The 25,351-nt window shown below is 39.0% G+C and overlaps 1 protein-coding gene across 4 annotated transcripts in view; it reads right to left on the bottom strand.

Moving 5' to 3' along the window:
* Positions 1-25,351, bottom strand: part of DMGDH (dimethylglycine dehydrogenase) — a gene marked incomplete at its 5' end in the record, with an annotated part of 192,342 nt that overhangs the window by 29,141 nt on the left and 137,850 nt on the right. For 3 of the 4 annotated variants that reach the window (XM_079761025.1, XM_079761026.1, XM_079761024.1), the window contains 8 exons: positions 208-373; positions 1,985-2,138; positions 2,527-2,696; positions 7,170-7,368; positions 9,380-9,628; positions 16,297-16,501; positions 19,121-19,285; positions 20,741-20,839. In XM_079761025.1, coding sequence (XP_079617151.1) covers positions 208-373; positions 1,985-2,138; positions 2,527-2,696; positions 7,170-7,368; positions 9,380-9,628; positions 16,297-16,501; positions 19,121-19,285; positions 20,741-20,839 — 1,407 coding nt within the window. The other variant, XM_079761027.1, reaches the window with a different exon arrangement.

Here is a 25,351-nt window from a genome sequence, read left to right as displayed (position 1 = left end):
GATAACTAATTCAATAAAAGTTTAAATTAAAAAATTAGCTAGAATACTCTTGATCAGTGGAAGAGTTCTAGTGTTCACACTGAAATCATTAAGTGGACTAAAATAACATATTGGGGGTTTCTTTTTCTTTTTCTTTTTTTTTAAAATGAGAGGATAGAGTTAAACAGGCCACAGTCCTGAACCTTGTACCATTTTAAGGTTATTTACCTTTGGAATGACATTTGCAAAGAGATGGTCCAACAATCTAGTAGAATCTTGGCCTTTGATGTTAAACTTGCCAAATGGTGACAGGTCAATCACCCCTACACTTTGCATAACTTGTTTATACTCAGAGCCCACCGGCTCAAACCAGTTTGTGCGGCGAAAACTTGGCCTGAAACACAAAGTTTGTCATAAAACAACTGTCATACATTTTTAGAAAATTACAGAATAAGGATATTTGAATTAACCCTATTCATCTGTAAATCCTATTTGGAAAAAAAATGCAACCTAAAATTCTGCTCTGCAAATCATACATATATGTTGAAATCTGATTTTTTAAAGTTACTCATATGTCCCTATTAACCCATTTCATAGTGAATAAATTATTTATTAACTAGAAAATAAGATAGGACATGTGGGCTTTCAAATCTGGAAGAGAGCTTACAAGTCAACCAGTCTTGTGGTCACCTAAGGAGCATTTAAAAAATGCGAATTTTTTGGACCTAATTCAAAACATATGGGGGTGGAGCTATCTTGTCCAGCACTCCTCAAACATTAATGCAAATAAAATCATTGCACTTATTAAAATACAGCTTCTGATGCAGCAGGTCTCGGTGGGGCCATATTCTGCATTCACAGGCTATACACCTGGACTAGGCAAGGACCTGATCCAACATCTTCATTTTTTAGACAAAAGACAAAACGTGAATTCCAAGGCTTTGCATTATTTACTGGCAGAGCTGGCCTGGAACAAAGGTCTCTGATTCATTATGCAGGGTCCCTTCTACTTGATGAAGTGAACTCCTAATGTGGTATTTTAACTTCAGAGCAGGATGCTACGTCTGCAAAATGAGTTTTCAGTAGTTTAATTATTAAAATAGTAAAAGAAACAAGCCAGATCCAAACAGTACAAGGTTAAGAATAGATCTGGCATTTATCTGAGTCATTTAGGGAAAACAAAACCAATATTTTGCCCCCAGATAATCTAGACTGGCTGCCTGGGGAGCCCAAATAAAGTAATCAACAACTAGCCCTCTACTATATTTTGCACCATTTAGGTTTGGTGTTAAAGTAGACATCAAAACTGTTTTTAAATACGCAATTAAAAAAGGTAACTTAATTTCTAGATTTGCTATTTGTCTTCTCTTGGGTTATGAATTCTTGTGAGAAAAAAAATATGTAATCACTATAAATCCCAAGTACAATGATGACATGTAATCCAAGTAAAACAAAGGCAACAACTTTAGAGGAGTTCAGAGAATTGTTTTAGTGACAGTCTTTATGTTTTAGATTAACCTTAAATGCTAAGTAAATGACCCTTTCTCCTCCTTTATCAACAGTGCATACAATTTGCATGACTTGGTGTACACACACTGGGAGGTAGTTGCTTCGAGCTATTCCTTGCTAACTAGAAGACCCATACTTCCATACTATATCCATACTATGTGACCCAACCAGGCATCCTAAGCTGGGACAAACCTTTAGGAGCCAACCAAAGGCATGTGAGGATTTGGAGGGGGTGAGAAGGTTCCTCTGAGCTCCTGGGAAATGCCAAGCGGAGGCTTCACCGGGGCTGGGGTAGGGCTCGTGGGGCCAAATGGGTCCTAGATGTGGGCCAGTGTCATGTGGGAGAGTCTAATGGCTCCACTGCCAGAAAGTAAATGTTGTAGGAATGAGGTGGAGCGATGGGGTGGGCGGGGAATCGGCACTGATGTCCCTCCATCCCACCTCTGAAATTGCATTCTGCAGTCAGAGCCCCAGGCAGGTCAAGTCACTTACTTACCTGTACCCGGTGTCCTGGCCCCGTCTGTAGAACCAGTGTGGCTGTTCCCAGCCCGCATGGAACCCCATGGAACATTTAGACTCCAGGGTTTTATAAAGCCCACTGACCCGCTGAGTCGGCCTCCCAGCAAACCGTTCTTCTTTAGGGTACCCAACTGAAAAAGGAAATCCAGGCCTTTAACAGCATATAACCAAAGCTAGCAAATACTTTGAAGGGATTCACAAAATGGAGAACAGCATTTAAAATCCAGAAGCATATACCTGTATTAAATTGATGTAAAACAAAACCCTCAATGCTGTCATTTTTATATTGATCATCAAAGGGGAAAGTCAAAATGAATTTAAAGCCTAAAATCACGGATGCACTCTGCACATGAAGTATATACATTAATATAGATTTCTTGTTGCATCTTAGAGGCACAACGCTTTCCAGACTCCCTAACCACTCCCACCAAAATGCACAGAACAAAAAGCATCTAGGGTCAGAGGCGCTGCAAGTCCATTTTGTACACACTCTGTAGACACAGTAAATTTGCACTTTACCAATATTGTTGAATCCATACGACTCTCTTGCTTTGGCCTCAGTGTACTGAGTGGTCGTCCATTTGCCATATCGATTGGGATCCAATTCTATTAGGTCAAAAGGAGGCTCTCCATGCAGGATCCAGTCACTGAGGTATTTCCCTATCCCGCCGGCGTGGATTATGCCATATCTTTCAAATACAGAGATACATATGCTGTTACTGACACGTGTTATTTTCAAACAACAAAACATGTCCAAATATTTTATAGGGCCTTAAAATTGGGGTGTTCTGTGCTATTCATAATCTTTATGCTATCGTATTTTTTCCTCAAAAAGAAAACATATTTAGGCATCCAAATTAAATGCACCTGACTTTGTAGCTAGTTTCTTTCCACAGTTTCAAGAGATACATACATGCAAAGCGGCCTACAACTCTTAGCTGGTAAGGATGCTCACTTTAGGAAAATGGGGTGAAGGAAGCAACAGGCAGATGTAGTTGATACCTGATCAGCCCTCTTGAGCTGTGATTATCCTGATTGGAAATCTGCAGAAACTTGTACACTGTGGAGTGGGATGCTCATCTCTTCTTGGACCAATTTAGATCTGTGCCAGGATCTTGGGCCATTATCTTAGAAGCATTCACACAAGAGGCACTCACCCTGGGACTTGTGGGGAGGAGGCAGAAAGGAACACTGGCTCCTGTATTTTGTAACTAATGGGTCGCTTGGTGTAGAAGATGGGCTTGTTTTTTATTTCCATATGAAGATGCTTTAAAACCAAGAACATGATTGGGGCAAATAATGTGATCTAGATGGAGGGGTCATAATTTAATGTTGGCTGTGTGCTGTTCCTCCCACTCACTCTCGCCTAGTGAAGGACTTTACCGTGGGTTCATCTGTGGTTTAAGAGAGGCTTCTGGGGAACTGGCTGAGCAGGGGCTTATGGAGAGATGACCACGAAAAGGAGCTTCATGAGCAGCCCTCTAAATGCAAGAAATTACAGGACTCAGATCACAGCACCTTAACAGCCAGGTTCTAAGTGCTTGGGAGGAACTTAGCAAAGATTGGAAATGTCAACTAACTTTTACCAGGTTATTTGATAAAAGCAAGTGCCTAAATGTGTTAGAAGGCTATTTCTCCAGCAGAATAAAAACTCAGCAATAGGTAGTTCTCTTGATAGCTTAAAGAAGAAAGACGGGCCATCCAAATTATCCACAAACAATCTAAGTTTTAAGAAAGCAAGAAAAATTATTAAATATGTACTTAAAATAATTATGAAAGACATGCTTAAAATGTTTATTCACTTCCCCAGGCCCAATGTATGAAATACAACAGTTGCCATCTTTGAGAGCTAGAGGTACTGTATACAAGACTTGAAACTGTATAAACTTTTACTGACATTTATTGAAAGTGCTTACCATTTTCCAGGCATTGTTTCCATCTAACATGTACCAACTGATTAATTCTTTAGCAACTCTATTTTGCCAGTGAGAAAATCAATCCGCACATAGGTGTTAAATAAGGTCACACAACAGTAAAGGGCAGATTCAGTATAAAAATTCAGTCATCTGACCCCAGTGTATACTCCCTCTTATTGGATTTGACTTTGATGGTTCTATATCTTTTTTTTTTAGCCAAGACACACGTGACAGAATTCACATCCCTGGCAGACACCTTGAGCATAGCCAGGTTTATTCTTTGGTTTCCTCTGGTCTCATTGCTACACCATCATATTCTTTCCCTCTCAACAATGCCCATGAGCAAACAAATGGGGCAGGGTGCTAGTATTAGGGGATAATCCTGAATCAAATCTAATTTCTTTTTAAAAAGTAAATCTTTTAATAATGTCCACTCTCTAACCATCACCAATTTATATGTAAAATGCCACATAACTAAGTGTTACAAAACTTCTATTGAGAGCCCCTGTTTTAGTAGCTAAAAGCATAGAATACGGAGATCTGGGTATGATTTTTGTTCTGCCACTACTAGCTGCAGGACCTTGGGCAAGTTGTGTAACCACCCTGAGCTTTAATCTTCTCATTTTCTTTATGTGCTCATTTTCTTTATAGTGTTGATGAAGAATGAATTGACGTGGCATTTAAAAGCACATAGTAGGCAAGCAATACTTGGTGGCTGTTGTAATAACAGAGGATGCCCAGTTGATAAGATTTGCATAAGGAAATAAAGTATGAAGTGGAAGGGAACATGATGAGGAGAGCTAGATTCTTCTTCCATCTCTAGCATTAATCTGCAGAACCTGTTTCTTCTCAAAGGCCCAGCTGCTAGGTTTTTGAGCGTCTGTGTGTTAAGCTGACAGATATTACATCTTTAAAGCACTCTCCCCTCTTTAAATTTGCTGTTTATACTCAGTTCTAAGCCAAGAAAACTAGATTCAATTCAATATAATTAATTAAACATTTTGGGGGGCCCTGTGTTAGTCACCAAGAAGCAGAAAAACTTACTAGACTGTGATGAAACCAAAGTAAAACACCTTTATCTGAGGGTAATCTGTGAGGTAAATGATCACGGGCATATATGTAGACAGTTGAAAAATACCTGTCCTATGGTCTGGTTGCACTAGAATAACAAACAACATAAAAATAAAGATTCCTGGACCCCTCTCCAGACTACTGAATCAGAATCTATAGGAGTGGTCTCCAGGAATCTGTTTGCTTGTTAGTTTTCCAGTTCAACACATCTTTCACGGATTCTAGAGACAAATAATAGGAATTTCATAGATAACATATAAAGGAGAATGAAACACATGCAAGTGACCAACCATAAAGTTGAGGTTCTGTTTTTAAACATTCCTATGAGGCGATCCTGGTGCTCAGCCAGATATGGGCACCACTGGCCTTCAGAACCATGGAGTGGATAACTGAGATATGCTGGGAGGGGCAGCTAATGTGAGCATCCCATCACATTACATGAGAAATATCTTAGCTATTGTGAATGATGCTGCAGTGAACATAGGTGTACATATATCTTTACAAATAAGTGTCTCCAAAATTTTCAGGTAGGTACCCAAAAGAAAGATTACTGGGTGATACAGTAGTTCTATTCGTAATTTCCTGAGGAACTTCCAGATAAAAACCACATGATTTCACTCATATATGGGATATAAAACAAAAGACAACAGACAAACAAAACAAACTCATAGATACTGATAACATTATGGTGATTACCCGAGGGGGTGAGGAAATTAAAAGGATACAGGGGATCAAATATATGGTGATAGAAAGAGATTCAACTTTGGTGGTGAGCACACAGTAAAGTATACGATGTCATAGTAAAAAGTTATAAATTTGAAATTTACACAATATTATTAACCAATGTTACTCCAATTAATTAAAAACAAGAAAAATTACACATTCTGGACTTCATCAAAATTAAAAACTTTGTGCTTCAGTGGACACTATCAAGAAAGTGAAAGAACCCACAGAATGGGAGAGAAATTTTGCAAATCATGTATCTGATGAGGGTCTTGTTTCTAGAAAATATAAAGAACCCTACAACTTAATGATAAAAAGACAAAGAAATAATACGACATTTTAAAATGGGAAAAAGATACAAATAGACATTTCTCCAAAGATATATAAGTGACATAAAGAGACACACTTCCACATGCACATGCCTATAAGACTCCATAGGTGATTACCTAAGCCCTCAGTGACATTACACCTTCCAGTCCCATATCTCCATCTGGTTTTCTTCCTCTGGATGTCCCAGAGACCTAAACTTAACACTTCAAACCCAACCTATAAAAAATGACACTCATTTTCCTGGTTCTCTCTCCCCATGGTCCTCAGCATCCAACCAGGGGTCAAGTTAGAAAGGTTGCCATCATTTGCTATTTTTATCTCTCCGTCAAGACCTAATGTAATTAATCATCAAATCTAAATAATTGTCCTTCCTGTCTCTCAGTCCTCACTGCTGCTTCCTTAGTTCAAACCACAGCCTCTCTGCTGTCGGCAGAACAGCAGCCCAACCAGGCTTGCACCTCTGGTCAGACCCCACTGCCTTGTGCTCAGCTGCAGCCCAAGATCTAGCACTCACTGGCGGTCATTAAATGTTAGTTGAATAAATATTCAAATAAAATGGGAAAGAAAAATAGAATATTAGAAGTTGTGATATGATAGTAAATGTGGTTTAACATTAATAGTCACCAAATTAATGGCACAAATATTAGAGATGAAATCTGAAATGGGTGATGGAATCATAAATAGTAAGCAACCTGAGGAACCAAGAAAAAGCAAATCATGTTGGACAAACATGAATTATGGTGAAAACAGCATCAGATACGTTATACATTTGATTTTTTGTATTATCTGTGTCACATTGTATTATAAAAACATCCTTGGAAGTTGGGGCAAACTGCCCTAAAGAGACACAAATAATGGAAATGGCAGAAAGTATGCAAAGAGAAAGTTCCAGGAAATCATTGCCTTTCTGTGTGCAAATCTTTAAAACCTATACAAGTGATGAAACCATTATATAGTCAGAGTTTTAAGACTAACATTTTTTATTACTCCCATTTCATTGGTCATGAAAGGAAAAACTCTCTGTCCCTTTCCCCCATTCCACTTTGACCTGAGATTATGGGACAAGACTTATCTAAAAGACATGACTCTATAGTACATGTTGAATTACATGGAGATACTCACCCAAAGCCTATAGCCACCCAGTAGTTTCTGAGCCCCTGATGGGGACCCACCATAGGCAGAATGTCAGGAGAATAGGTGATAGGACCATTGACAATATTGATAATGTCAGCCTTTTTCAAGACCGGAACCATTTCCATGGCAGCTTCGACGTGTTCCATGATCCGGTCCAGATCTGACTCAAAGAGTTCCTTTCCAAACCCTGAAAGGACACACCATTGATCAGGATGCACAGCTTCACAGACAAGTTCTCTAATGTGATTTAAATCTCTGAATGGGGATACACCTCAGGATGGCCTGTTAGGAAGGATTCCCTCTTGTTTTAATATACTATATTTTTAATATGTTTTTATTGATTTTAGAGGGATAGAGAGCTAGAAGCATTGATGAGAAAGAGACATCGACCGGCCTCCTCCTACCGGGGATTGAGCCTGCAACCCAGGTATGTGTCCCCACCAGGGATTGGAGACTTTCTGGTTCATGAGTCGACACTCAACCAGTGATCCATGCTGGCCAGGCTCCTCTTTTCTTTTTTAAGTCTAAACTTGACATTCAGTATCAACAGATGGGTAAACACTATATTATTAAGAACAATAATGTTATTTCTTAAAACAATAAGATAATGAAAGTTAACCTTTTTAATTAATAGAACATTTAAATTTATACATGGTAACAGTTTTCAGTATTTAATCCAATCACAATTTAAAAAAATAAGCAGCGATTATTTGGTTTGTTAAGAGAGATCTTTTATCCTTCAACTAACCAAAAAATCTGCTTCATCTGCTCAGGTAAGGGCAAATGGGAGTTTAGTAAGTCATGCCAAGACACTGGGCTAAGTGGAAAACTACTCTGGGATCTAAGATGATGGATTCTAGACCCCTTTTAACGCTCAGCAGGGAAGGAATGGCACAGAGGTCTCTCTCCCTGAGCCCGCTCCCAGACATATCCAAGGGCTTGGAGTGCAGTCACCTACCGGTCCTACAAGGCACTGTGGCTGAAGGCAGGGCCACAGATGACCTTCTTAAAAAAAAAATTTGTCCACCAATACTGATGATTTTCCCACACAGCAGCCAGCCAGCTTCTTCCTGTTCCTCCCATGGACTGCATGTTGGGTCAGTGGCCTGGAGACCTACAGATCAGCAGGGTTTGACCAAAACATGTGGGCGCTCAGGGCCAGTGAACAGTCTGGTTCTCCCTCCAACTGCAATTACTTAGACATTTGTTCAACACTTATGTAGAGGAGAGGCTGCCAGCATGGGGCAGAGCCAAGAGGGAGGCTCCCAGGTGGCAGATCAGCCATCCCTCAGGGGTCAGGAGCTCTTCTGCTCAGGCGCAAATGTGCACAGCACACTCAGTAAAACTAAACCCTCAGGTAACTGGCCCAACTTCTGTTGAAGGCAGTTTAGTGATCACTTGTGACATGGACAGAAGCACTCTTTGAGGAACAGTAGGGAGGGATTCAGTCCCTACCTCAACTAGCTTATCAAAGTGTAATTCTAGAAAGTATAAATCCCTCCATTTCACATTATAATAATTGTGTCTCAGAGACATTTTAACTCCTTTTATAGATTAAGACCTGAGCTACCTCTTTCATTGACCCAATCTTTTGCCCGGCTCTGTAGGAATGTTCCATGAATACCAGAAAGAGGTCCTTTTCCCTTCCAAACTTGAAAGAGAAACAGTAGAGCCTCCTGTTTAGCACAGAGGCCTGAGCCTTTTCCTCATCGCCTTACGCAGTAGGTAGGCTTCAGTGTGTAGTCCTAACCTACCCTGCTCTATGATGGACTCCAAGGCTTCCTTTCTTAGCAGGCTGGATATCCTGTCTCTGATATCTGTCCTGTTTCCAACTGTCAAAGCACAGTAGCAGCTAAATCTGGACACTAGACACAGCAGAAGGGGGAGTGAGGAAAGAGCAGGGATGCTGGAGGTAGGTGTGGGCGGGTAAAAATTACCTAGAGCCTTCCAAAGCAGTGGGGAGCATGTTCCTTCAATTTCACCACCACCAGCTGCCTCTTCTCTCTTTCCTTACTCCCTGCTGTGATTATTCAAAGGGAGAAGAGAACAGAGGTTACCTCAAACCCCTCACCCCCAATATCCCAGATATCCAATAGTCTAGTGTTATGGCATCATCCTATTCTGTGGCCAGCCCTCAGTCACAGGGGAGATAAAACATACATGCCTGCTATGCACACACTTCCATTGGCTACACTTACCTGGAGGGACTCCACTGGTGACCCATGAGTCCAGAACTTTCATTTTCTCCTGACTTTCATATGGACCAAACAAGAGCCCATCCCTCTCCTGCCGGAGGTAGTAAGAGCCTTCCAGGTCACGGAGCACAGGGAGTTCTCGTTTCAAAGCTTTGACTTCAGGGATAGTCGAAGTAACAACATATTGATGCTGAACCGGAATGAGAGGATGTTCTAGTCCAACCATTTTACCAATTTCACGAGCCCAAAATCCTGAAATAAAAAGTCATTTTTAAATGTCACCACATCTGACACTGACCTAAGATGATGGATTCTAGACCCCTTTTAACTCTCAGCAGGCCTTTCTCCCGGAGCCCGCTCCCAGACATATCCGAGGGCTTGGAGTGCAGTCATCTACTCGGTCCTACAAGGCACTGTGGCTAAAGGCAGGGCCACAGATGACCTTCTTAAAAAAAAAAAATGAGTCCACCAGTACTGATGATTTTCCCACACAGCAGCCAGCCAGCTTCTTCCTGTTCCTCCCATGGATGCATGTTGGGTCAGTGGCCTGGAGACCTACAGATCAGGAGGGTTCGACCAAAACATGTGGGCGCTCAGGGCCAGTGAACAGTCTGGCTCTCCCTTCATCTGCAATTATTTAAACATTTGTTCAACACTTATTTGGAGGAGAGGCTGCCAGCATAAAATACTTAGAAGACTTCAGTGCTCGTGGCAAAGCCTAAAGAATGTCATAATGATCTTTTCTTTGTCATTGCAAAATTGAATGGGGAAAGAGAAGACAAGGCAATATTGTACATGGCCCAGAGTTTTGAAGATAATTCTAAAATCTAAGAAAACTCTATTCCGGAAAAGTATTTTGCCCACAAGCAAAGGTGGGCAGAAAAAAACGCACAAAAAATATATTTGAAGGAAAAAAATAAATAATCCGAATATACAAAATGTACCAATGTTGATAAGAAAGACAGTAATGAGCTGACTGTACCTGTAGAACAGGGATGACCAGGCATGGAAGAGGCCCCGTGTGGATGTGAGCAACATAAAACATCATAACCATGAATAAAGCCCTGCAGGTCGTTCCCTCTGCTCCCCAGGCCCTCCTTTCCCTAAACTGTGGATGCCTAAAATTCCACAAATACCGAATTGTTCTATTACTTTAAAATTTGAACGTGTATCTACTTGGGGAGAGATAACATTAAGTTTTCTCTGTTATTTTAAAAGTTTAATTTGAATATGTTTGTAAGATCTTTCATTTCAAAGAAAGGGCAGAACGGCACCAGGAATCCAGGGCAGGAGGGAAAAGGTACCACGGCCAAGGGGAGTGGGCTTATAAACAGTGGGGATTCCCACAAGCAATGTTTCTCACTTCACAGTGCACATGGGGGCTGTCCTATTGATGGGAACAAATGCGATTGTTTTCCTTTGCAAAAGATGGAACCAGATAATTTGTGGAAGAAAGGAGCCTTGATTATGCCCCCTCTCAACCCTCAGGGTGACTCCTCAGTTTACAGATGTGGACCTAAAGTGCAGAGACGGAAACAGACCTGCCCAAGGTCACAAGGGGACAACCATCCCCTCCCCCCGGGAGTGATCCCATCTTACTGCTTTTCTTGCTACAGAAAGACTTTATTTAAAAAAATCCAAGACTCCTTCACTTGTAGAAAGGTATTTTAGAATCTAAAATGCTAATAATGATTATTCGTCAGGGACCTGGTTCTGCCTCACTGGACAACGGATCATTTGAGGGGCGGGGAAAAGGGATCTATGCTCTTGTTTGTTTCATAATTTTGAGTAATCATTCAAATGATTAGGGGATTTTATTTAAGTTATTTCTTTTAGGAGTTTCACTTTCTAAATTTGTAACCATTTTTATTTCTGCTTTTTTTTTTTTTTTTCAGAATCTAATAAGGAGTTCTGAAGTCATTATCAAGTCCAGAGCTAAATACAGAATCATCAATTATGAGTCAATCTGGGAACCCAAATTATGCACTCTTATGTACAAATGTTTATTTCTATTTAGCCATCTAAACATCACTCTTGTGTTCTGTTATTATATTTTGGACTAACGGATGAGTTGGTTACACTTGTATAATAGTCCCAGAATGGGGTGTCCATATGTAAACCAAAAATCTTACCTGTGGGCATTAAAGCTGTTTATGGTCTTTAAATAATTTAGAAACTTAATTTATTTGTGCTGACAGGAATATGTAAATAATCAATGTCAGGATTTTGCAGGAAAATACAGTAAAGTCATATTCTAGTTACATGCATTAGAGAAGTTTTAAAATATAAAAAGCCCAAATATTTAGTGATTCAAAGCACTGCAATTTCCTCAATATATTTGTTCAATTAAAAACATAAATTGAATAAAATAAATTCTGACCTATTCAAACATATTTATAATTTCTGAGTCTAGTTGCTTGCTTATTAATGCCCTTCATCATTAAAATAAAGTGGAAACATATGCTTAAGTATCATATATTACTTGAAACCCCATGGAAAAGTCTATGCTTTTTATTCTATGGGGGTGGTGTTTGTTGGCATTGTCTCCTCTATATGTCAATCAATTTAACCAAAATCTAGCCAGGATTACACTTCAACCCCTGCTAGATCACCCATCCAACAAGTACAAAAGGAAGAGACAAATGCAGAGGAATCACCTAAAAAATATGCCATTATCAACTGAAAACCACTGAAGAGTCAATAAAAAATGAACTTTGGAAATGGCTTCCATTTAAAAAAATTCAGTGACTGATATAAATGGAACTAAAATGAAGGGTACAGGTTTGTGGACAAGCTTACTGGTTCTAGTGTCTATACAGTGGCACTGATGGTTGATACAGTGACATTCACTGACCCAGAGTATCAGGCAAAATTAGGCAATTCTTTTGGGCTGAACACTGGACTTCATGTTGGCATGATCCAATCACATTTCTGATTTATCATGTCAGGAAAATTCTTAAGTAAAGTTTACAAAGTTATGTCAGGCATAATGAGGCAATTGGAAATGAAGTCAAGAGAAACATTCATCACTATGCAAAGAAAAAGCTTGCATTATAATAAATACCTGACAGGAGGGATAAAAAAGAAGGGAGAATGAAGCAGTTTTTAAAGCAACACTAAAGACAAGTTAGCTGATTGCACACCAAGAGAGCAGGAGTGTCATAAACTCTTCTTCAGCTCTGCTTTCTTAAGAATGAGGTCACTGCACCCTCTCTCCTGTAGGAACATCTTTATAGTAGTGTTCCTCAAAACATATTTTGCAGACCATCTAGTACAGACAATACAGTACTTGTTTAAAATATAGCTTCCCTCTAAGACCATCTAATTAGAATATTTGTGAAATCTGGGAACCAAGCTTTTTGGGAAGTCAATTTACCAGCAGAAGGGGTACTGGTTGACCACAAAGTAAGTAAAAGGATTTGGGTAATCTTAAGGCTGGTACCAAAAAGCTATGGTACCGTGACGCTAGTGTCTCCCAGACCAGGTCAGAGACTTTCAGGGAAGTAATTATGATCATAATAATTATCATCATTAATATATTTTTAAGTTTTAGTGTTTTCTCTGCGGTAAGCCTTGTTTTGAGTACTTTACATTATTAGCTCACCTACTGATCATAATAATTTTGAAATGGACACTGTTATCTCCATTTTACAAATGAGTAATCTGTCCAGGTCACATGGTTGGCAATGCATTGTCTCTGGTGGACAAAGCCCCCTACACTGGACAGTGCTGGAGACACATCAGCAAAGGGGCGTATTGTTTACTTTTAGACTTTCCTTCCACAGGTATCCTGAAGACTCAACAGCCTTCGGTTATGACCCCACGTAAAGAAACTTCTACCAGATTATCATACAATTGAGTAGATAATAGTGGCCTTTACATCTTTGACATTTTTGTTATATTTCCAAGTCTATATCCTGGTTACTTCAGTTAGATTTCAGAGCTGGCCTGAGGGCCTCACCTGAATTTGCGAGACATCCTGGTAACAGGCCTCACTGAGTAACTCTGGGAAATTCCATCAGACACACATTCTCAAGTCCTGTTAGCATAATGCCTCCTGCAGATGATTGCTTTTATTTATGAACTTGACCTTTGATAGCATAGTTCTTTTACTTTTTTTAATGATTTCATTGATTTTAGAGAGAGAGGAAGAGAGTGGGAGAGAAACACATACTCGGCTGCCTCCTGCATGCCACTTCATTGTGCCCTTACTGGGAATTTAACCACAACCTTTTGGTGTATGGGGCAACCTTCAACAAACTATCTCACACTGGCCAGGGTGAGATAGCATAGTTCTTAATACAACTTTCAACAAGAAGCTGCCTGGAGTGATCAATGCGATGGGAAAGGGAGTAAATGGCGGTGTAAGAGGCTTCCAGAACAAAGCGGAAAAGAAGGATGACCTGGAGAACAGCTCTTCTGGTGCTGACCTGGGAGAGCAAACCCCTGGGATTAGGGTGATGGCATGGCCCTGCGTTTACCACTCCATATAGGGCCGCACTGTCAACCCAATTCCAAAGATTTGCTTTCGCAGGCCAACACCAGAAGAGTTGTTCTCTAGGATGTCCTGCCATTGCCCGGCCCTGCCCTGATCACCCCACAGATTTCATAGCTGACAGAATATGTACTTCCTCTGGTAACCAACATCCTGGGTTTCGGTCAGATCTCTGGAAAGTTTCTTTCTCTTCACTGATCCCTTATGCCTAGAGTTTGTGGTTTAGGACAAAAAAACAACAACACACCTATTACAATGGCAATGAATTATACAAACAAAATTTTATCAATTTTAGGAAAACATTAGAGAAATGTGTTAAATTAAGGTCTTCTATGTTATTTCTCAAAATATCAGTTGGGAGTGTGTGGCTGCCTGAAACACTGCCTTGAGGAAAATGGTGAGGTTTGTCCAAGCCCATCGGAAAGGAGTGCAGTGATTGATTAGCAATGTCTGCCACGGGTGCTGACCTGGAAGGCCGAGCATGCTTGTTTAGTGTTTTCTATCATTTAGAAAACAGTAAAATGTTTTAGGGGCTGAATTCATGAGATCATACAGAACGTTACAAGATTACAAAGAATCCTTGCTACTTGGGAAAAAAGGATGAATGATGTCTTTGCCTTAGATAATCCAGAAGAATTTACACTAGTTGAGCCCAAGGACGGTGAGGGAGAGGAGGATATCACATGGGATTGCAGGGGTGGGGCAAGTGAAGTTCAAGAAGAAAGCAATATTTTATGCCTTTGCTTTTAATTTTTAGGCAAGTCATTTTACATTACTGAATTTTGAATTTCAAATGATATAAAAGAAGCCATGAGATTTTTATGCATTTCAAATGGGGGACATGGGTTAGAAAGATTCATAAATACTAGTTTAAACTCTTAAATACTGAATACATGACATTTTCTAGAACCACTAAGAGTGTTTTGTTTTAAAAAAAAATCAATCAAAGTTACAATTTAGAGGGGAAAAATCTTAAGGTCCATGTTTCTAGCATGTCCATGGCATATCATTTGAGATGATATGTAATAAAGATGGTTTTCATTGTATAATTTAAACACTGATGCAAAGAGCAGACCATAAGAAAATCAGTTACTGCTTCATGTTATTTTAGGATTTAAGTTAACCATTAACTTAAGTTAACCATTAACTCCAGGCAGCTTCTTGTTGAAAGTTGTATTATGAACTATAGGTAAATGTAAAGTATTAGCCCAAACAGCATAAGCATTTTCATTTGCACAAGAATTTGTTTTTGTATGTGTGATAGCTGAAAATGACTTCACAGGCAAATGACCTATTAGTATTAACTCAAAAATCAAAAGACTCAGGTCCAAATCCTGGCTGTGACATAACTGTGTCACTTTGCCAAGTGGCATGACCTCTCTGGACCTTGGTCTCCATAAATGGAAAATGAGTGGGTAGTTAGATTATATCAAATACTCTTTTTGGGTTCACTCTACTCTAAATCTAAACATTAACAGAGCAACCTAAGAAAAAACTATGAAGTATGTTTAATAATGTTCTGAGAAGAAAAGGGCTCAACGTTATTTGACTAGAGTCAAGTATTCAGAAACGGATGAGAGAGAACACAATGATCAAATCTGCCCTAAAAAGGCAAATTGAGAACAAAGATGCTCATGAATGCGAATACTAGAATTTGATTATAAGTATGAAGAAAGAGTGAACATAAGAAAGGAAAAAGGAGCATAAATTGGCAAAACATGACCTGGAGCAAAACAAAATGGAGCACAGAAAAGAATATCAAGTTGTTTTTTTTTGTTTTGTTAAATATATATTTTATTGATTTTTTTACAGAGAGGACGGGAGAGGGATAGAGAGTTAGAAACATCTATCAGCTGCCTCCTGCACACCTCCTACTGGGGATGTCCCCGGTACATGCCCTTGACCGGAATCGAACCTGGGACCTTTCAGTCGGCAGGCCGAAGCTCTAGCCACTGAGCCAAACCGGTTAGGGCAGTGGTCGGCAAACTCATTAGTCAACAGAGCCAAATATCAACAGTACAATGATTGAAATTTCTTTTGAGAACCAAATTTTTAAAACTTAAACTTCTTCTAACGCCACTTCTTCAAAATAGACTCGCCCAGGCCGTGGTATTTTGTGGAAGAGCCACACTCAAGGGGCCAAAGAGCCGCATGTGGCTCGCGAGCCGCAGTTTGCCGACCACGGGCCTAGAGCAAGGATATCAAGTTTTGATAGGTAACCAAGGACAGAGTGGTAGCTCCACCGAGAACACAGTGATGAAGGGAGGGCTTTGTAGCTTAGAAATAGCCAAAATGTTTACCTTGGGAGCATCACAGTGTTTTATAACAACGTTCATAGTATAAAACATTACTTTATGGTATAATACCTTATTTATTTATTTGCTTATTTAAAGAACCTAATTTTAAAAAATGATATGACACTTACCTGCAGCATTCACAATTCTATTTGCTCTCATAGATCCCTGTGGTGTTTCAACATCCCATGTGCCATCTGACCTGGGTTTCAGAGAAGTCACCGGTGCAGGATATTTTAAAAGGGCACCATATTTCCTAGCCCCAGCAGCCAGAGCCATAGTTAGAGAGTAAGGATCAATATGACCATCTCCAGGATTATACAGTCCAGCTAAAATCTAAATCGATCATAAAAAAATCAATACTCAAATGAATATGTACTCATTATTCGGTGTAACTATATCCGCCAGCAAATGTTTAAAAAACTGGACTTGAAAAATGCATCGAGGCATCAGATTCATCAGTCATTTTCCTGTATCAAAGCTCAGACTTAGGCAGGACGTACACTGAGAGTTAAGTAGACAGGCTGAGAGCCTTGCAATTATCTTCAATATCCATCCTGTCCTTCCCCCTCATAGAAATAAAAATGGTATGTTTATTTAGACACATGGATGCTAAGAACGGTTTCCAATAGTTGGCAGCTATTAGCTCCAGGTGATAGATAAAACTATTACTAAGTTCTGGTCAATAAAATGCAAATGAAAGTGTCATGTGGCAGCTTCCACAAACCATTATAAAAAGGCAACTGGCATATGCCCTTTGTCTCTCCCTTCTTCTTTGCCCCTTCCTCCATCTCCCGGTCTGGAATGCAGACAGGATGGCTGGAGTTTTAGCTACTACTTAGAACAAGAACAGAAGAGTCACACCCTAGGAATGACAGAGAAATGATTTGGAAGATGACTGGGTCCCTGAAGTCTTCATGGAAAACAACTAGCCTTCAAATCCAGACTGTCTAAGTAAAAGAGAAATAAACTTCTATCTTGTCTAAATATTATTGGTTTCTGACATTTGTAGTCAAATCTAATACTAACTGATCAAATATTTATATTTAATTATTTAATACTGTTAGCAAATTCACATGCTAAATATATACCTGGTGTCAGGAAAATATAAACTTAATTCAGTCATTCAACAACTATTTCTTGAATACTACTTTGTGGTAGGGCTTGAGGCTAGTACTATGGGAGAAACAAAGAACAAAACTCAGGTGAAATAGGAGTGAATACTCTGAAGTGGTATATTTAGGTCTTAGCCATTAAACAAAAATCTACTGTGTACCAAATATGAGCCAGGCGATGCCAACTTTTTTGTCTGCATCTATTGAGATGATCATCTGTTTTTGCCTTTTATTCTATTAATGTAGTGCTACATTGATTGATGTTCAGATGTTAAACCAACTCTGTATTCTTGGAATAAATTCAACTTGGTCATGCTGCATAACCCTTTTTAGATGTTGCTGAATTAAGTTTGCTAGTATTTTGTTGAGAACTTTTGCATCAATATTCATAAGGGATACTGATATTTCTTTCCTTGTGATATCTTTGTCTGGTTTTCATGTCACAGCAATACTGGCCTCATAGATGAGTTGGGAAGGGTTCAATTCTCTTTTATTTTGGGAAGAGTTTGTGAAGACTTGGTATTAATAATTCTTTAAATGTCTGATAGAATTCACTAGTGAAGTCATTTGGGCCTAGGTATTTCTCTGTGGGAAGTTTTTGATTACTAATCCAATCTCTTGCTATAGGTTTAGTGCAAGAGACTTTAGATTTTAATGGAATTCATATTACTGTAACCTTTCAAATGTCACACTGGTGTTTTATAATGGATAGATCATCACAGTGATCCTATACCTATTTAATTTGGCATCCTGCCCCAGAGATGGAGAATACTCTTCCGACATGTCTCCATACTTAATGCCCTTGAGAAAAACCTGATGATGAGAACTTCCAGCAAAGTATTCCAAGATGAACATATACACAGATATTAGCACATCCTCTCTAGGAGCGGTGATGGAATTTCAATATAGACAATGCAATGCCACACCAGTCTGCCATCACAGTGGCATCACACAACACTATAGACAAGGGAGTACCAACAGCCTGTAAAGACTCACAAGGGCGAACAACCCCAGCACCCAGATCAATGATACAAATCCTTTGGTAGCAGGAGTCACCAGGGAGAAACATAACCCTCTGCTTCCCTCAACAGCCCTACCCGGTACCTTTAGGTAGTATGTACAAAGGAGTCAGAGAGTTGGGTTCAAATCTCTGCTCAGCTGTTTCCAGCTGGATGAGCTTAGACCAGTGGTTCTCAACCTTTCTAATGCCGCAACCCTTTAATACAGTTCCTCATGTTGTGGTGACCCCCAACCATAAAATTATTTTTGTTGCTACTTCATAACTTCGTAATTTTGCTACTGTTATGAATCGTAATGTAAATATCTGTGTTTTCCTATGGTCTTAGGCAACCCTGCTAGAGGTTCTCAACCTGTGGGTCGTGACCCACAGGTTGAGAACCGCTGCTGTAGAGCCTAAGACCATCGGCAGCAATATAGTAGTACTTCTACACTTGAATTTGTAAAAAATTTTAATAACACAATCTTTTCTGGGATGATATACTTATCATCCCGGGTTATTATTTTATTTATACTTCTCAAACAGAAGGTTTATGTAAGGAAATCCCCAGATCTGGGGACACAGTAATAGAAAGGTACTGAATATGTTTCCTCAGTTGTCATAGGTGGAAAACTAATAAAATTTTTCATTACCTTTTCATATTTCATTTGGCATACACAATAGCTCAGTTTGTAATTTACCCAAATTCCAGTATTAGTCATTTACTTTTGCCATTTAAAATGTGTGTACAAAGTTTTTCTATTTTTAATTAACAACTTCAAATAACTTTTTCTAATCTTAATTCCAGTCAATAAATAGTGAAAATGCCCTTAGGATAAATACCTTGTTCATGTTGAGTAAAGGGAACATCTCTTGAATTTTCTCAGGTTCAATAATATACTGTTCTGTTGCATGCCAGCCAGTCCGAGTCATTTGATATTTAAATTCATCTACCCTTACAGGAGTTGTAGCAATTCTGATACTACCTGGCTGATGGAATCCCACCACCTGTTATAATAATGCCAATAAACACACATCAATAAATCCTTATTTGGCACTGAAACATGATTCTTCTTCCGTACAATGAAAATGCAGATACACAACCTAAGAGATTTACCATCCAGTGAAAGAGATAACTACATAAACATATTTGAATCTTATAAAGAAACATTCATTCATCAACTATTTACTAACTGCCTGCTCTGTGCCAGGCACTATGCTAAGCCCCAGAGATGCTGTTAGGAACAAGAGAGGCAAAGACCCTGCTTGTATGGAGCTTACAGGTGAAGCAGAGAGCTAACTGCATAATACAATAACATAAGGTAGTGTTAATGTACAGAGTGAAAGAAAATTATGTGGAAAAGAGAAAAACAAAGGATTTGAGGCAGGAATATGAAGACTCAGAATGCTGCAGGGATGAGACGGTGACTTGAAACAAACCTTCATTTGACATTTAATCGAAGTCCTTCAGTTGGCCAAGCACTCGGCGTGGCCCTGGGGTTACAGAAATAAATGATGCAATCTTTGCCCTCAGGTTGCTCATACTCTGTAGGGAAGACCAAACAGTAAAGCAACAACCACCATAGAGAGATGGGCATTATAGAGAGGGATACACCAATATTCTTAGAACCAGGTGATGTGTCCTCAGCTCGGCCTGGGTGGGCAAAGTCAAGGCCAGCTTCTCAAAGGGGCTGACCCCCAGAGAAGATGGAGGGTAAGTGCTGAAATGGGAGCCAGAGGAATGTTGTTTCAGGCAGAGAGCCCAGCACATTCCAGCACTGTAAGTAATTACGAAGAGCTGAAGCATCTGAGCATAGCGAAGAGCAGTAGGAGCAAATGCTGGAAAGGCAGGCAGGGCTCAGCTGTGCAGGTCCTCCTCCTTTGTCCTTTGTCCTGTAGACCATGCGGAGCCATTGGATGGCTTTCGGCAAGGGAAATGGCATGAGGATTTTACGGAGACTTCAGTCTTAGCCTATGGATATTCTCAGCCTGCCCGTTCATTTTCAGAATGCTAATAACTATGAGAAGAAATAAAAATAAAAGTGAGGGGCTTTTAATGAAGTACTTTTCAAAGCCATGTGACAGTATGCCATGCACCGTTGTCAGATCCTTTGTCATCCGGAGGCTGAAAGGCTCTAATTTCTTAGTTTCTAGATATAGTAACTGACTAAAGGTATTTTTGAAAGCTGCTGCTTTGTATTCTTCCTTCATTAAAAAAAAAAAAAAAAAAGCTAGAAGAGTGGGTAATTACATGGGTAATGCACTTCAAGAATTCAAACTGGAGAGCAAACTTCAGAGGTTCTTACCTTAAACTCTTATGAGATTTCTCTACCACATTAAACATTTCGCATACCCTTGATGCCACCACACACAGCTATACATGATGATGTCAAAATCCTTCAGAGATCTTACATATTTCTAAGACACTCACCTAAAAGTCAATTTCAAGTTAAATGCATTTACCTGTCCAGTTTCTTCTTCCAGTTTCTCATAAAGTTTGATGCTATCATAGTGTATTTTCTTCAAGTTTATTCCAGGATGAAAGTAAGTTGTTAAACCTGCCTTAAAAGTGAAGAGGAAAGAAAATACTGAAAAAAAATTAACATTCTGAAAATGTTGATAGCTTATCTGTTAAGCAGGAACTTATTGCTGGCAAGAAATGGAGCAGCACCAGCCAGCCCCTTGAAATGAGAACACATCAGCCACAGTTGAGCAAATCCAGAGCATAAGGCTTGTTACACAGTTGTAAGAACAGTTTGAACAGTAATGTCAGAGTCAGCCAATGAACATATATATTAAATCTCTAAAAGTTATTAGGAAAAGAGTTGTTTGAAGATTCAGAAATGGGATGATTTGGTAGGAAGTTTAGGAACATATGCCATGAGGAAGAATATGGGGAGATGGTATACAATGTGAACTCAAACCAGCAAATCATGGGTGTTCCCTTAAGGGGAGGGACTATAGACTAACAGAGTTTTCCTTGACCCAATCCCCACCATTCCTTTGAATGCAGCAGCCCTCCTGTCTCCTTTGAAATTTCCAAAATTCAAGAATTGGAATGTTCCTGGAAATTATAGCCTAGTGATTTGGTGAACAGACTTTTGTCATAGCTTTACATGCTTGATGAGCACATAGATTGTACCCCACAAATATTTGTTGGATAAATACTAAGTAATAACTCAGGAAAAAAATATCTAAATGTTAGCATGCCAAAAACCCTTTTATCAACTCAGACGCAATGTAGTATCCAGATAAAGAATCCCAAGCAATTATATGAAGCAAGTTCTTTTGGTTAAGTGTCTAGGACCCCAAATTGTAGCTAATGTAACCCGGAAAGTTCATCAAATAAAATCTGTTTAGGAGTATTTATAAGGTTCTTCTATGGTAGTGATGGACAATTGGTTCTCCTGAACTCAAAAACACCCCATTTAAAGGTTCATTAATCCTTCCTTATTGACTAGAATCCTCGGGCTTCTATCAAGTACTTATTCAAACATTTGGACATATGCATAGCTACTTTTTGTTTGTTCGTTGTTAATCCTCACCTGAGGATATTTTTTCCCACTGATTTTTAGAGAGAATGGAAGGGAGGGAGTGGGGGGGGGGGGAGAGAGAGAGAGAGAGAGAGAGAGAGACAGAGTGAGAGAGACAGAGAGACAGAGAGAGAGACATTAATATGAGAGAGACACACCAATTGGGCCTCTCAACTGGGCCTGGGGATCAAACTCATAACAGAAGTATGTGCCCCTTGACCGAGAATCAGACCTGTGACCCTTTGGCTCATGGGACGATGCTCTAACTACTGAGCCAAACTGGCCAGGTCATGCATAGCTACTTTTTTTTAGAAAATCCTGGCCCAGCTTGTAAGTTCTCTCATAGTATAGCCCCATTACGATGGAAATAAAAGTTGGGCTCCTTAACTTTCAGTCAAATGCTCTACTTTCCTTTACATGCTTGGTATCTTTGTGCATATGAGCTTTTTTAGTTCAATATAGGAATCCCTGCTTTCATTTATCTGCTAGAGAACTCAATTTTGTCTTTCTTATAGCTCCCATCATTTGAAGAAACTGATACTCATGAGCACTGACCTAGAATTTTTGGTCACCATCCACTCCTCAAGATACTTTAAATTTTAACCTAGGTTAAGCCAGGAAGTTATATACCATCTACACTACATCACCACAGAAAGCTATTTTCATAGAAGGAGTTGATAATCTTTCATCTGAAAGAGTTACATGAGTTAGTTTTTATAAAACTGTTATTCAAAAAAAAATTAGCCCAATATCCTTCACTTAGAGAAGAAATTTTTCTAGGAGTTCCTGGGTCAAGGAAAAGTTAGTCTGCCATAGTGAAATAATGTACCTGTTTCCACTGAAAAGCTCATACTACTCTAGTTTCCTTGCTGCTAGGACAGTTAGACGTAAGTCCTGAGCTTAATTTATTTTGACAGGCATGAAATTATAATATTATTATTAATATTTTGTATCCTATACATTTTTTATTAACTGGTTTTTGTGTTTTAATCTGTGTTCAAAATTTAGGGTCAACCATATCTGTGCTTTTATTGTAAGTTATCCGAATATAATATCTTACATGGAGTTATTGTTAATTTATGTAAAAGGTTTTTCCGTTCTAATCTTCAGCAAGGTTATATTAAATGGGAAGTTTGGAGAAGGAGGAAAATATTGTTCTTATCCTTCAAGATTTTTATGGTCTGATTGAATCATGAAACTTTCATACTTAAAGCAATAAAATCAAAAGCATATGATTAAGTGCTGGAACATATAAAGACATAAGAACCAAGGGGAAAAAAGATGCTGGAAAGGTCACAGAAGTCTTTAAGGAAGACAAGAAAAAGGTTTACATTTGATTTGAAGAAAGAAAATAATTATAGTTGGCAGAGAAGTTAAAATAGGGAAGATAAATCAGAGATACGAATAATCAGTAGAAACTATAGCCCTTAGAAGAAAATAAGAATTTATGAATTCTTATGATATAACTAAATAAATAGGAAACTTCTTCTTTATAGTAGACTAACAATTAATAATGAATTAATGAAAAGAATGATGGAGTTAGAAAAATCATCAATTGAGCTAGTGATGCAGTCCTATCCATCTCTTTAATAATCTTTCCCCCTTTCATGAACCTCAACAGCCTCAAAAAGCCCGTTGACCAATCTCAAGCCATCCTATATCCCAGAGGCTCCAAATCTTTTATCCATGTACTCACATCCAATTAAAAGTTTGAGCATACCCTATAAAATATGTGCATTTCCTGATTTTCGTGTGATATATAAATATGTATCATTAAATTAACAGAGACCATAAAACACACAAAAAATAACTAGAAATGAATTAAATATTTGAATAATTATTTTGTTTATTGTGTAGAAAAGCTTTGGAATATTAAGTTTATATATTGGCAAGGGCTATGTGATTAATATACTTTATTACTAAAAATAAATATTGGATTAACCTTGGTAAAACAGCACTGTGAAGACCTACATCTAGGTTTGTTGTATTTTGAGACTGGTTCGAATGGCTGTGATAGCTGGGGAAGCTAGCTGTCATGCATACGGAGATCTTCATGGGAGAAGTGCCCTCTCTTGTCTGAACGCTCTGCATCTTGACACCACTTCCTCCATCCCAGTCACACCTACATAAGGTTTCCATTGAAGCGTGACTATTAATGTTTCATGTTCTCTTGTTCATCAGTAGTTACAAGCTAATTGGAAGGTATTGCATTTTTATATTTTTAAATAAATGGGTACAAATACCACTGAAACTCTTTAGTTGAAAACATTTTAGATGGGTTAAAAAAACGTAACTTTTGCATATATGGAAGTTTTTGTAGGTGATACATATTGTTTTGGCCAGAAAAATATAATAATAATGTCAACATTTCTAAAGATCCCTTTTCAACATTTTCTCTTCTCAACAGGACTGTTTTGCAAAAAAAAAAAAAAAAAAAAAGACAGAAAGGATAGACTGTATCCTGTGTCCTGTGTCTATTTTTTAGGACACTGTCTTTTTGTAAAAGAAAAACTTTGTTTCACAGTTCTTTTGATTATTACAATGATACCAACAAATCTCCATGTAGTACAACACTCTCAAGGTTAATCCCTCCCCCTTTCATCACCCATTATTTTACTTAAAGCCCTGGTTCTATAAAATGAATCACAAAGGTGGTGTCCTACAACACCTGATCTGCAATATGTCATGACAGGCTGAAGACCAAAGAACAAGTGAGGACACTCCCATTGTGAAGTTCCCACCTCTCCCTTACTTAGTCCATTAGAATAATAACCAACACATTACCCACATCAAAGGTAAGGGCTACTTAGAAATACTAGGAGCGCTTAATTTCTTTCTTACATTTTTATTTGAAAATAAATAGAAAGTTCTAATATTGTCTTTCTACACACTGTATGGATTATCTTTCATCTTTAGTCCTTAATCCTCCAAACCACCCACTTTCTTACCATCCCCAGGGGCAGCCTCTCCTGGGGACCCCAAGCTCCAAAACTGCTTCTCATTCATTCCTCTCCCTACCCCCACCCCACAAGAACTGCTCCACATTAGTAGTGGTGTCAGGTGCTGACAAAGCTGTCTCATTGAAATTCAGCAAGCCCTCAGGATTTTTGGATTTGTGACTTCATTTTGAATACTCACATGGCAAGCTGTGCCTTCCTGCCTAAGCACCGATTCCTCCTATACTCCCAGACAAGTTTAACTTGAGCACCTGTTATACTTCAATGAGACTGCCTTTATTTTTTGTATTCTACCCCTTTGCTCCCTAACCTTCCACATTCTCATATCTGCTGCAAATATTTCTGTGTTAAAAATTCCTAATACGTGGGATTTCTTTCATGTAGCTCCTCAGAGGGAGGCCTCCTTGACTTGCAAAACTGCATAGAATCGAGTTCCCAGGGCAACCCCCTTTTCTTTTCCTTCATTTCTCTGGGGGCCAAGTAGCCTGGCTTCTGCTGCCTGACTCCATCTTGAGCCCACACTGCATGAATCCAATTTTGTAAACCATTGCATAATACTTTGTTCACAAACCAGGACAATGCCT

This window comes from Cnephaeus nilssonii (genome assembly GCF_951640355.1).
Source record: "Cnephaeus nilssonii genome assembly, chromosome: 2".
NCBI classification, from domain to species: domain Eukaryota; kingdom Metazoa; phylum Chordata; class Mammalia; order Chiroptera; family Vespertilionidae; genus Cnephaeus; species Cnephaeus nilssonii.
This window is presented reverse-complemented; position numbering and strand designations above follow the sequence as displayed.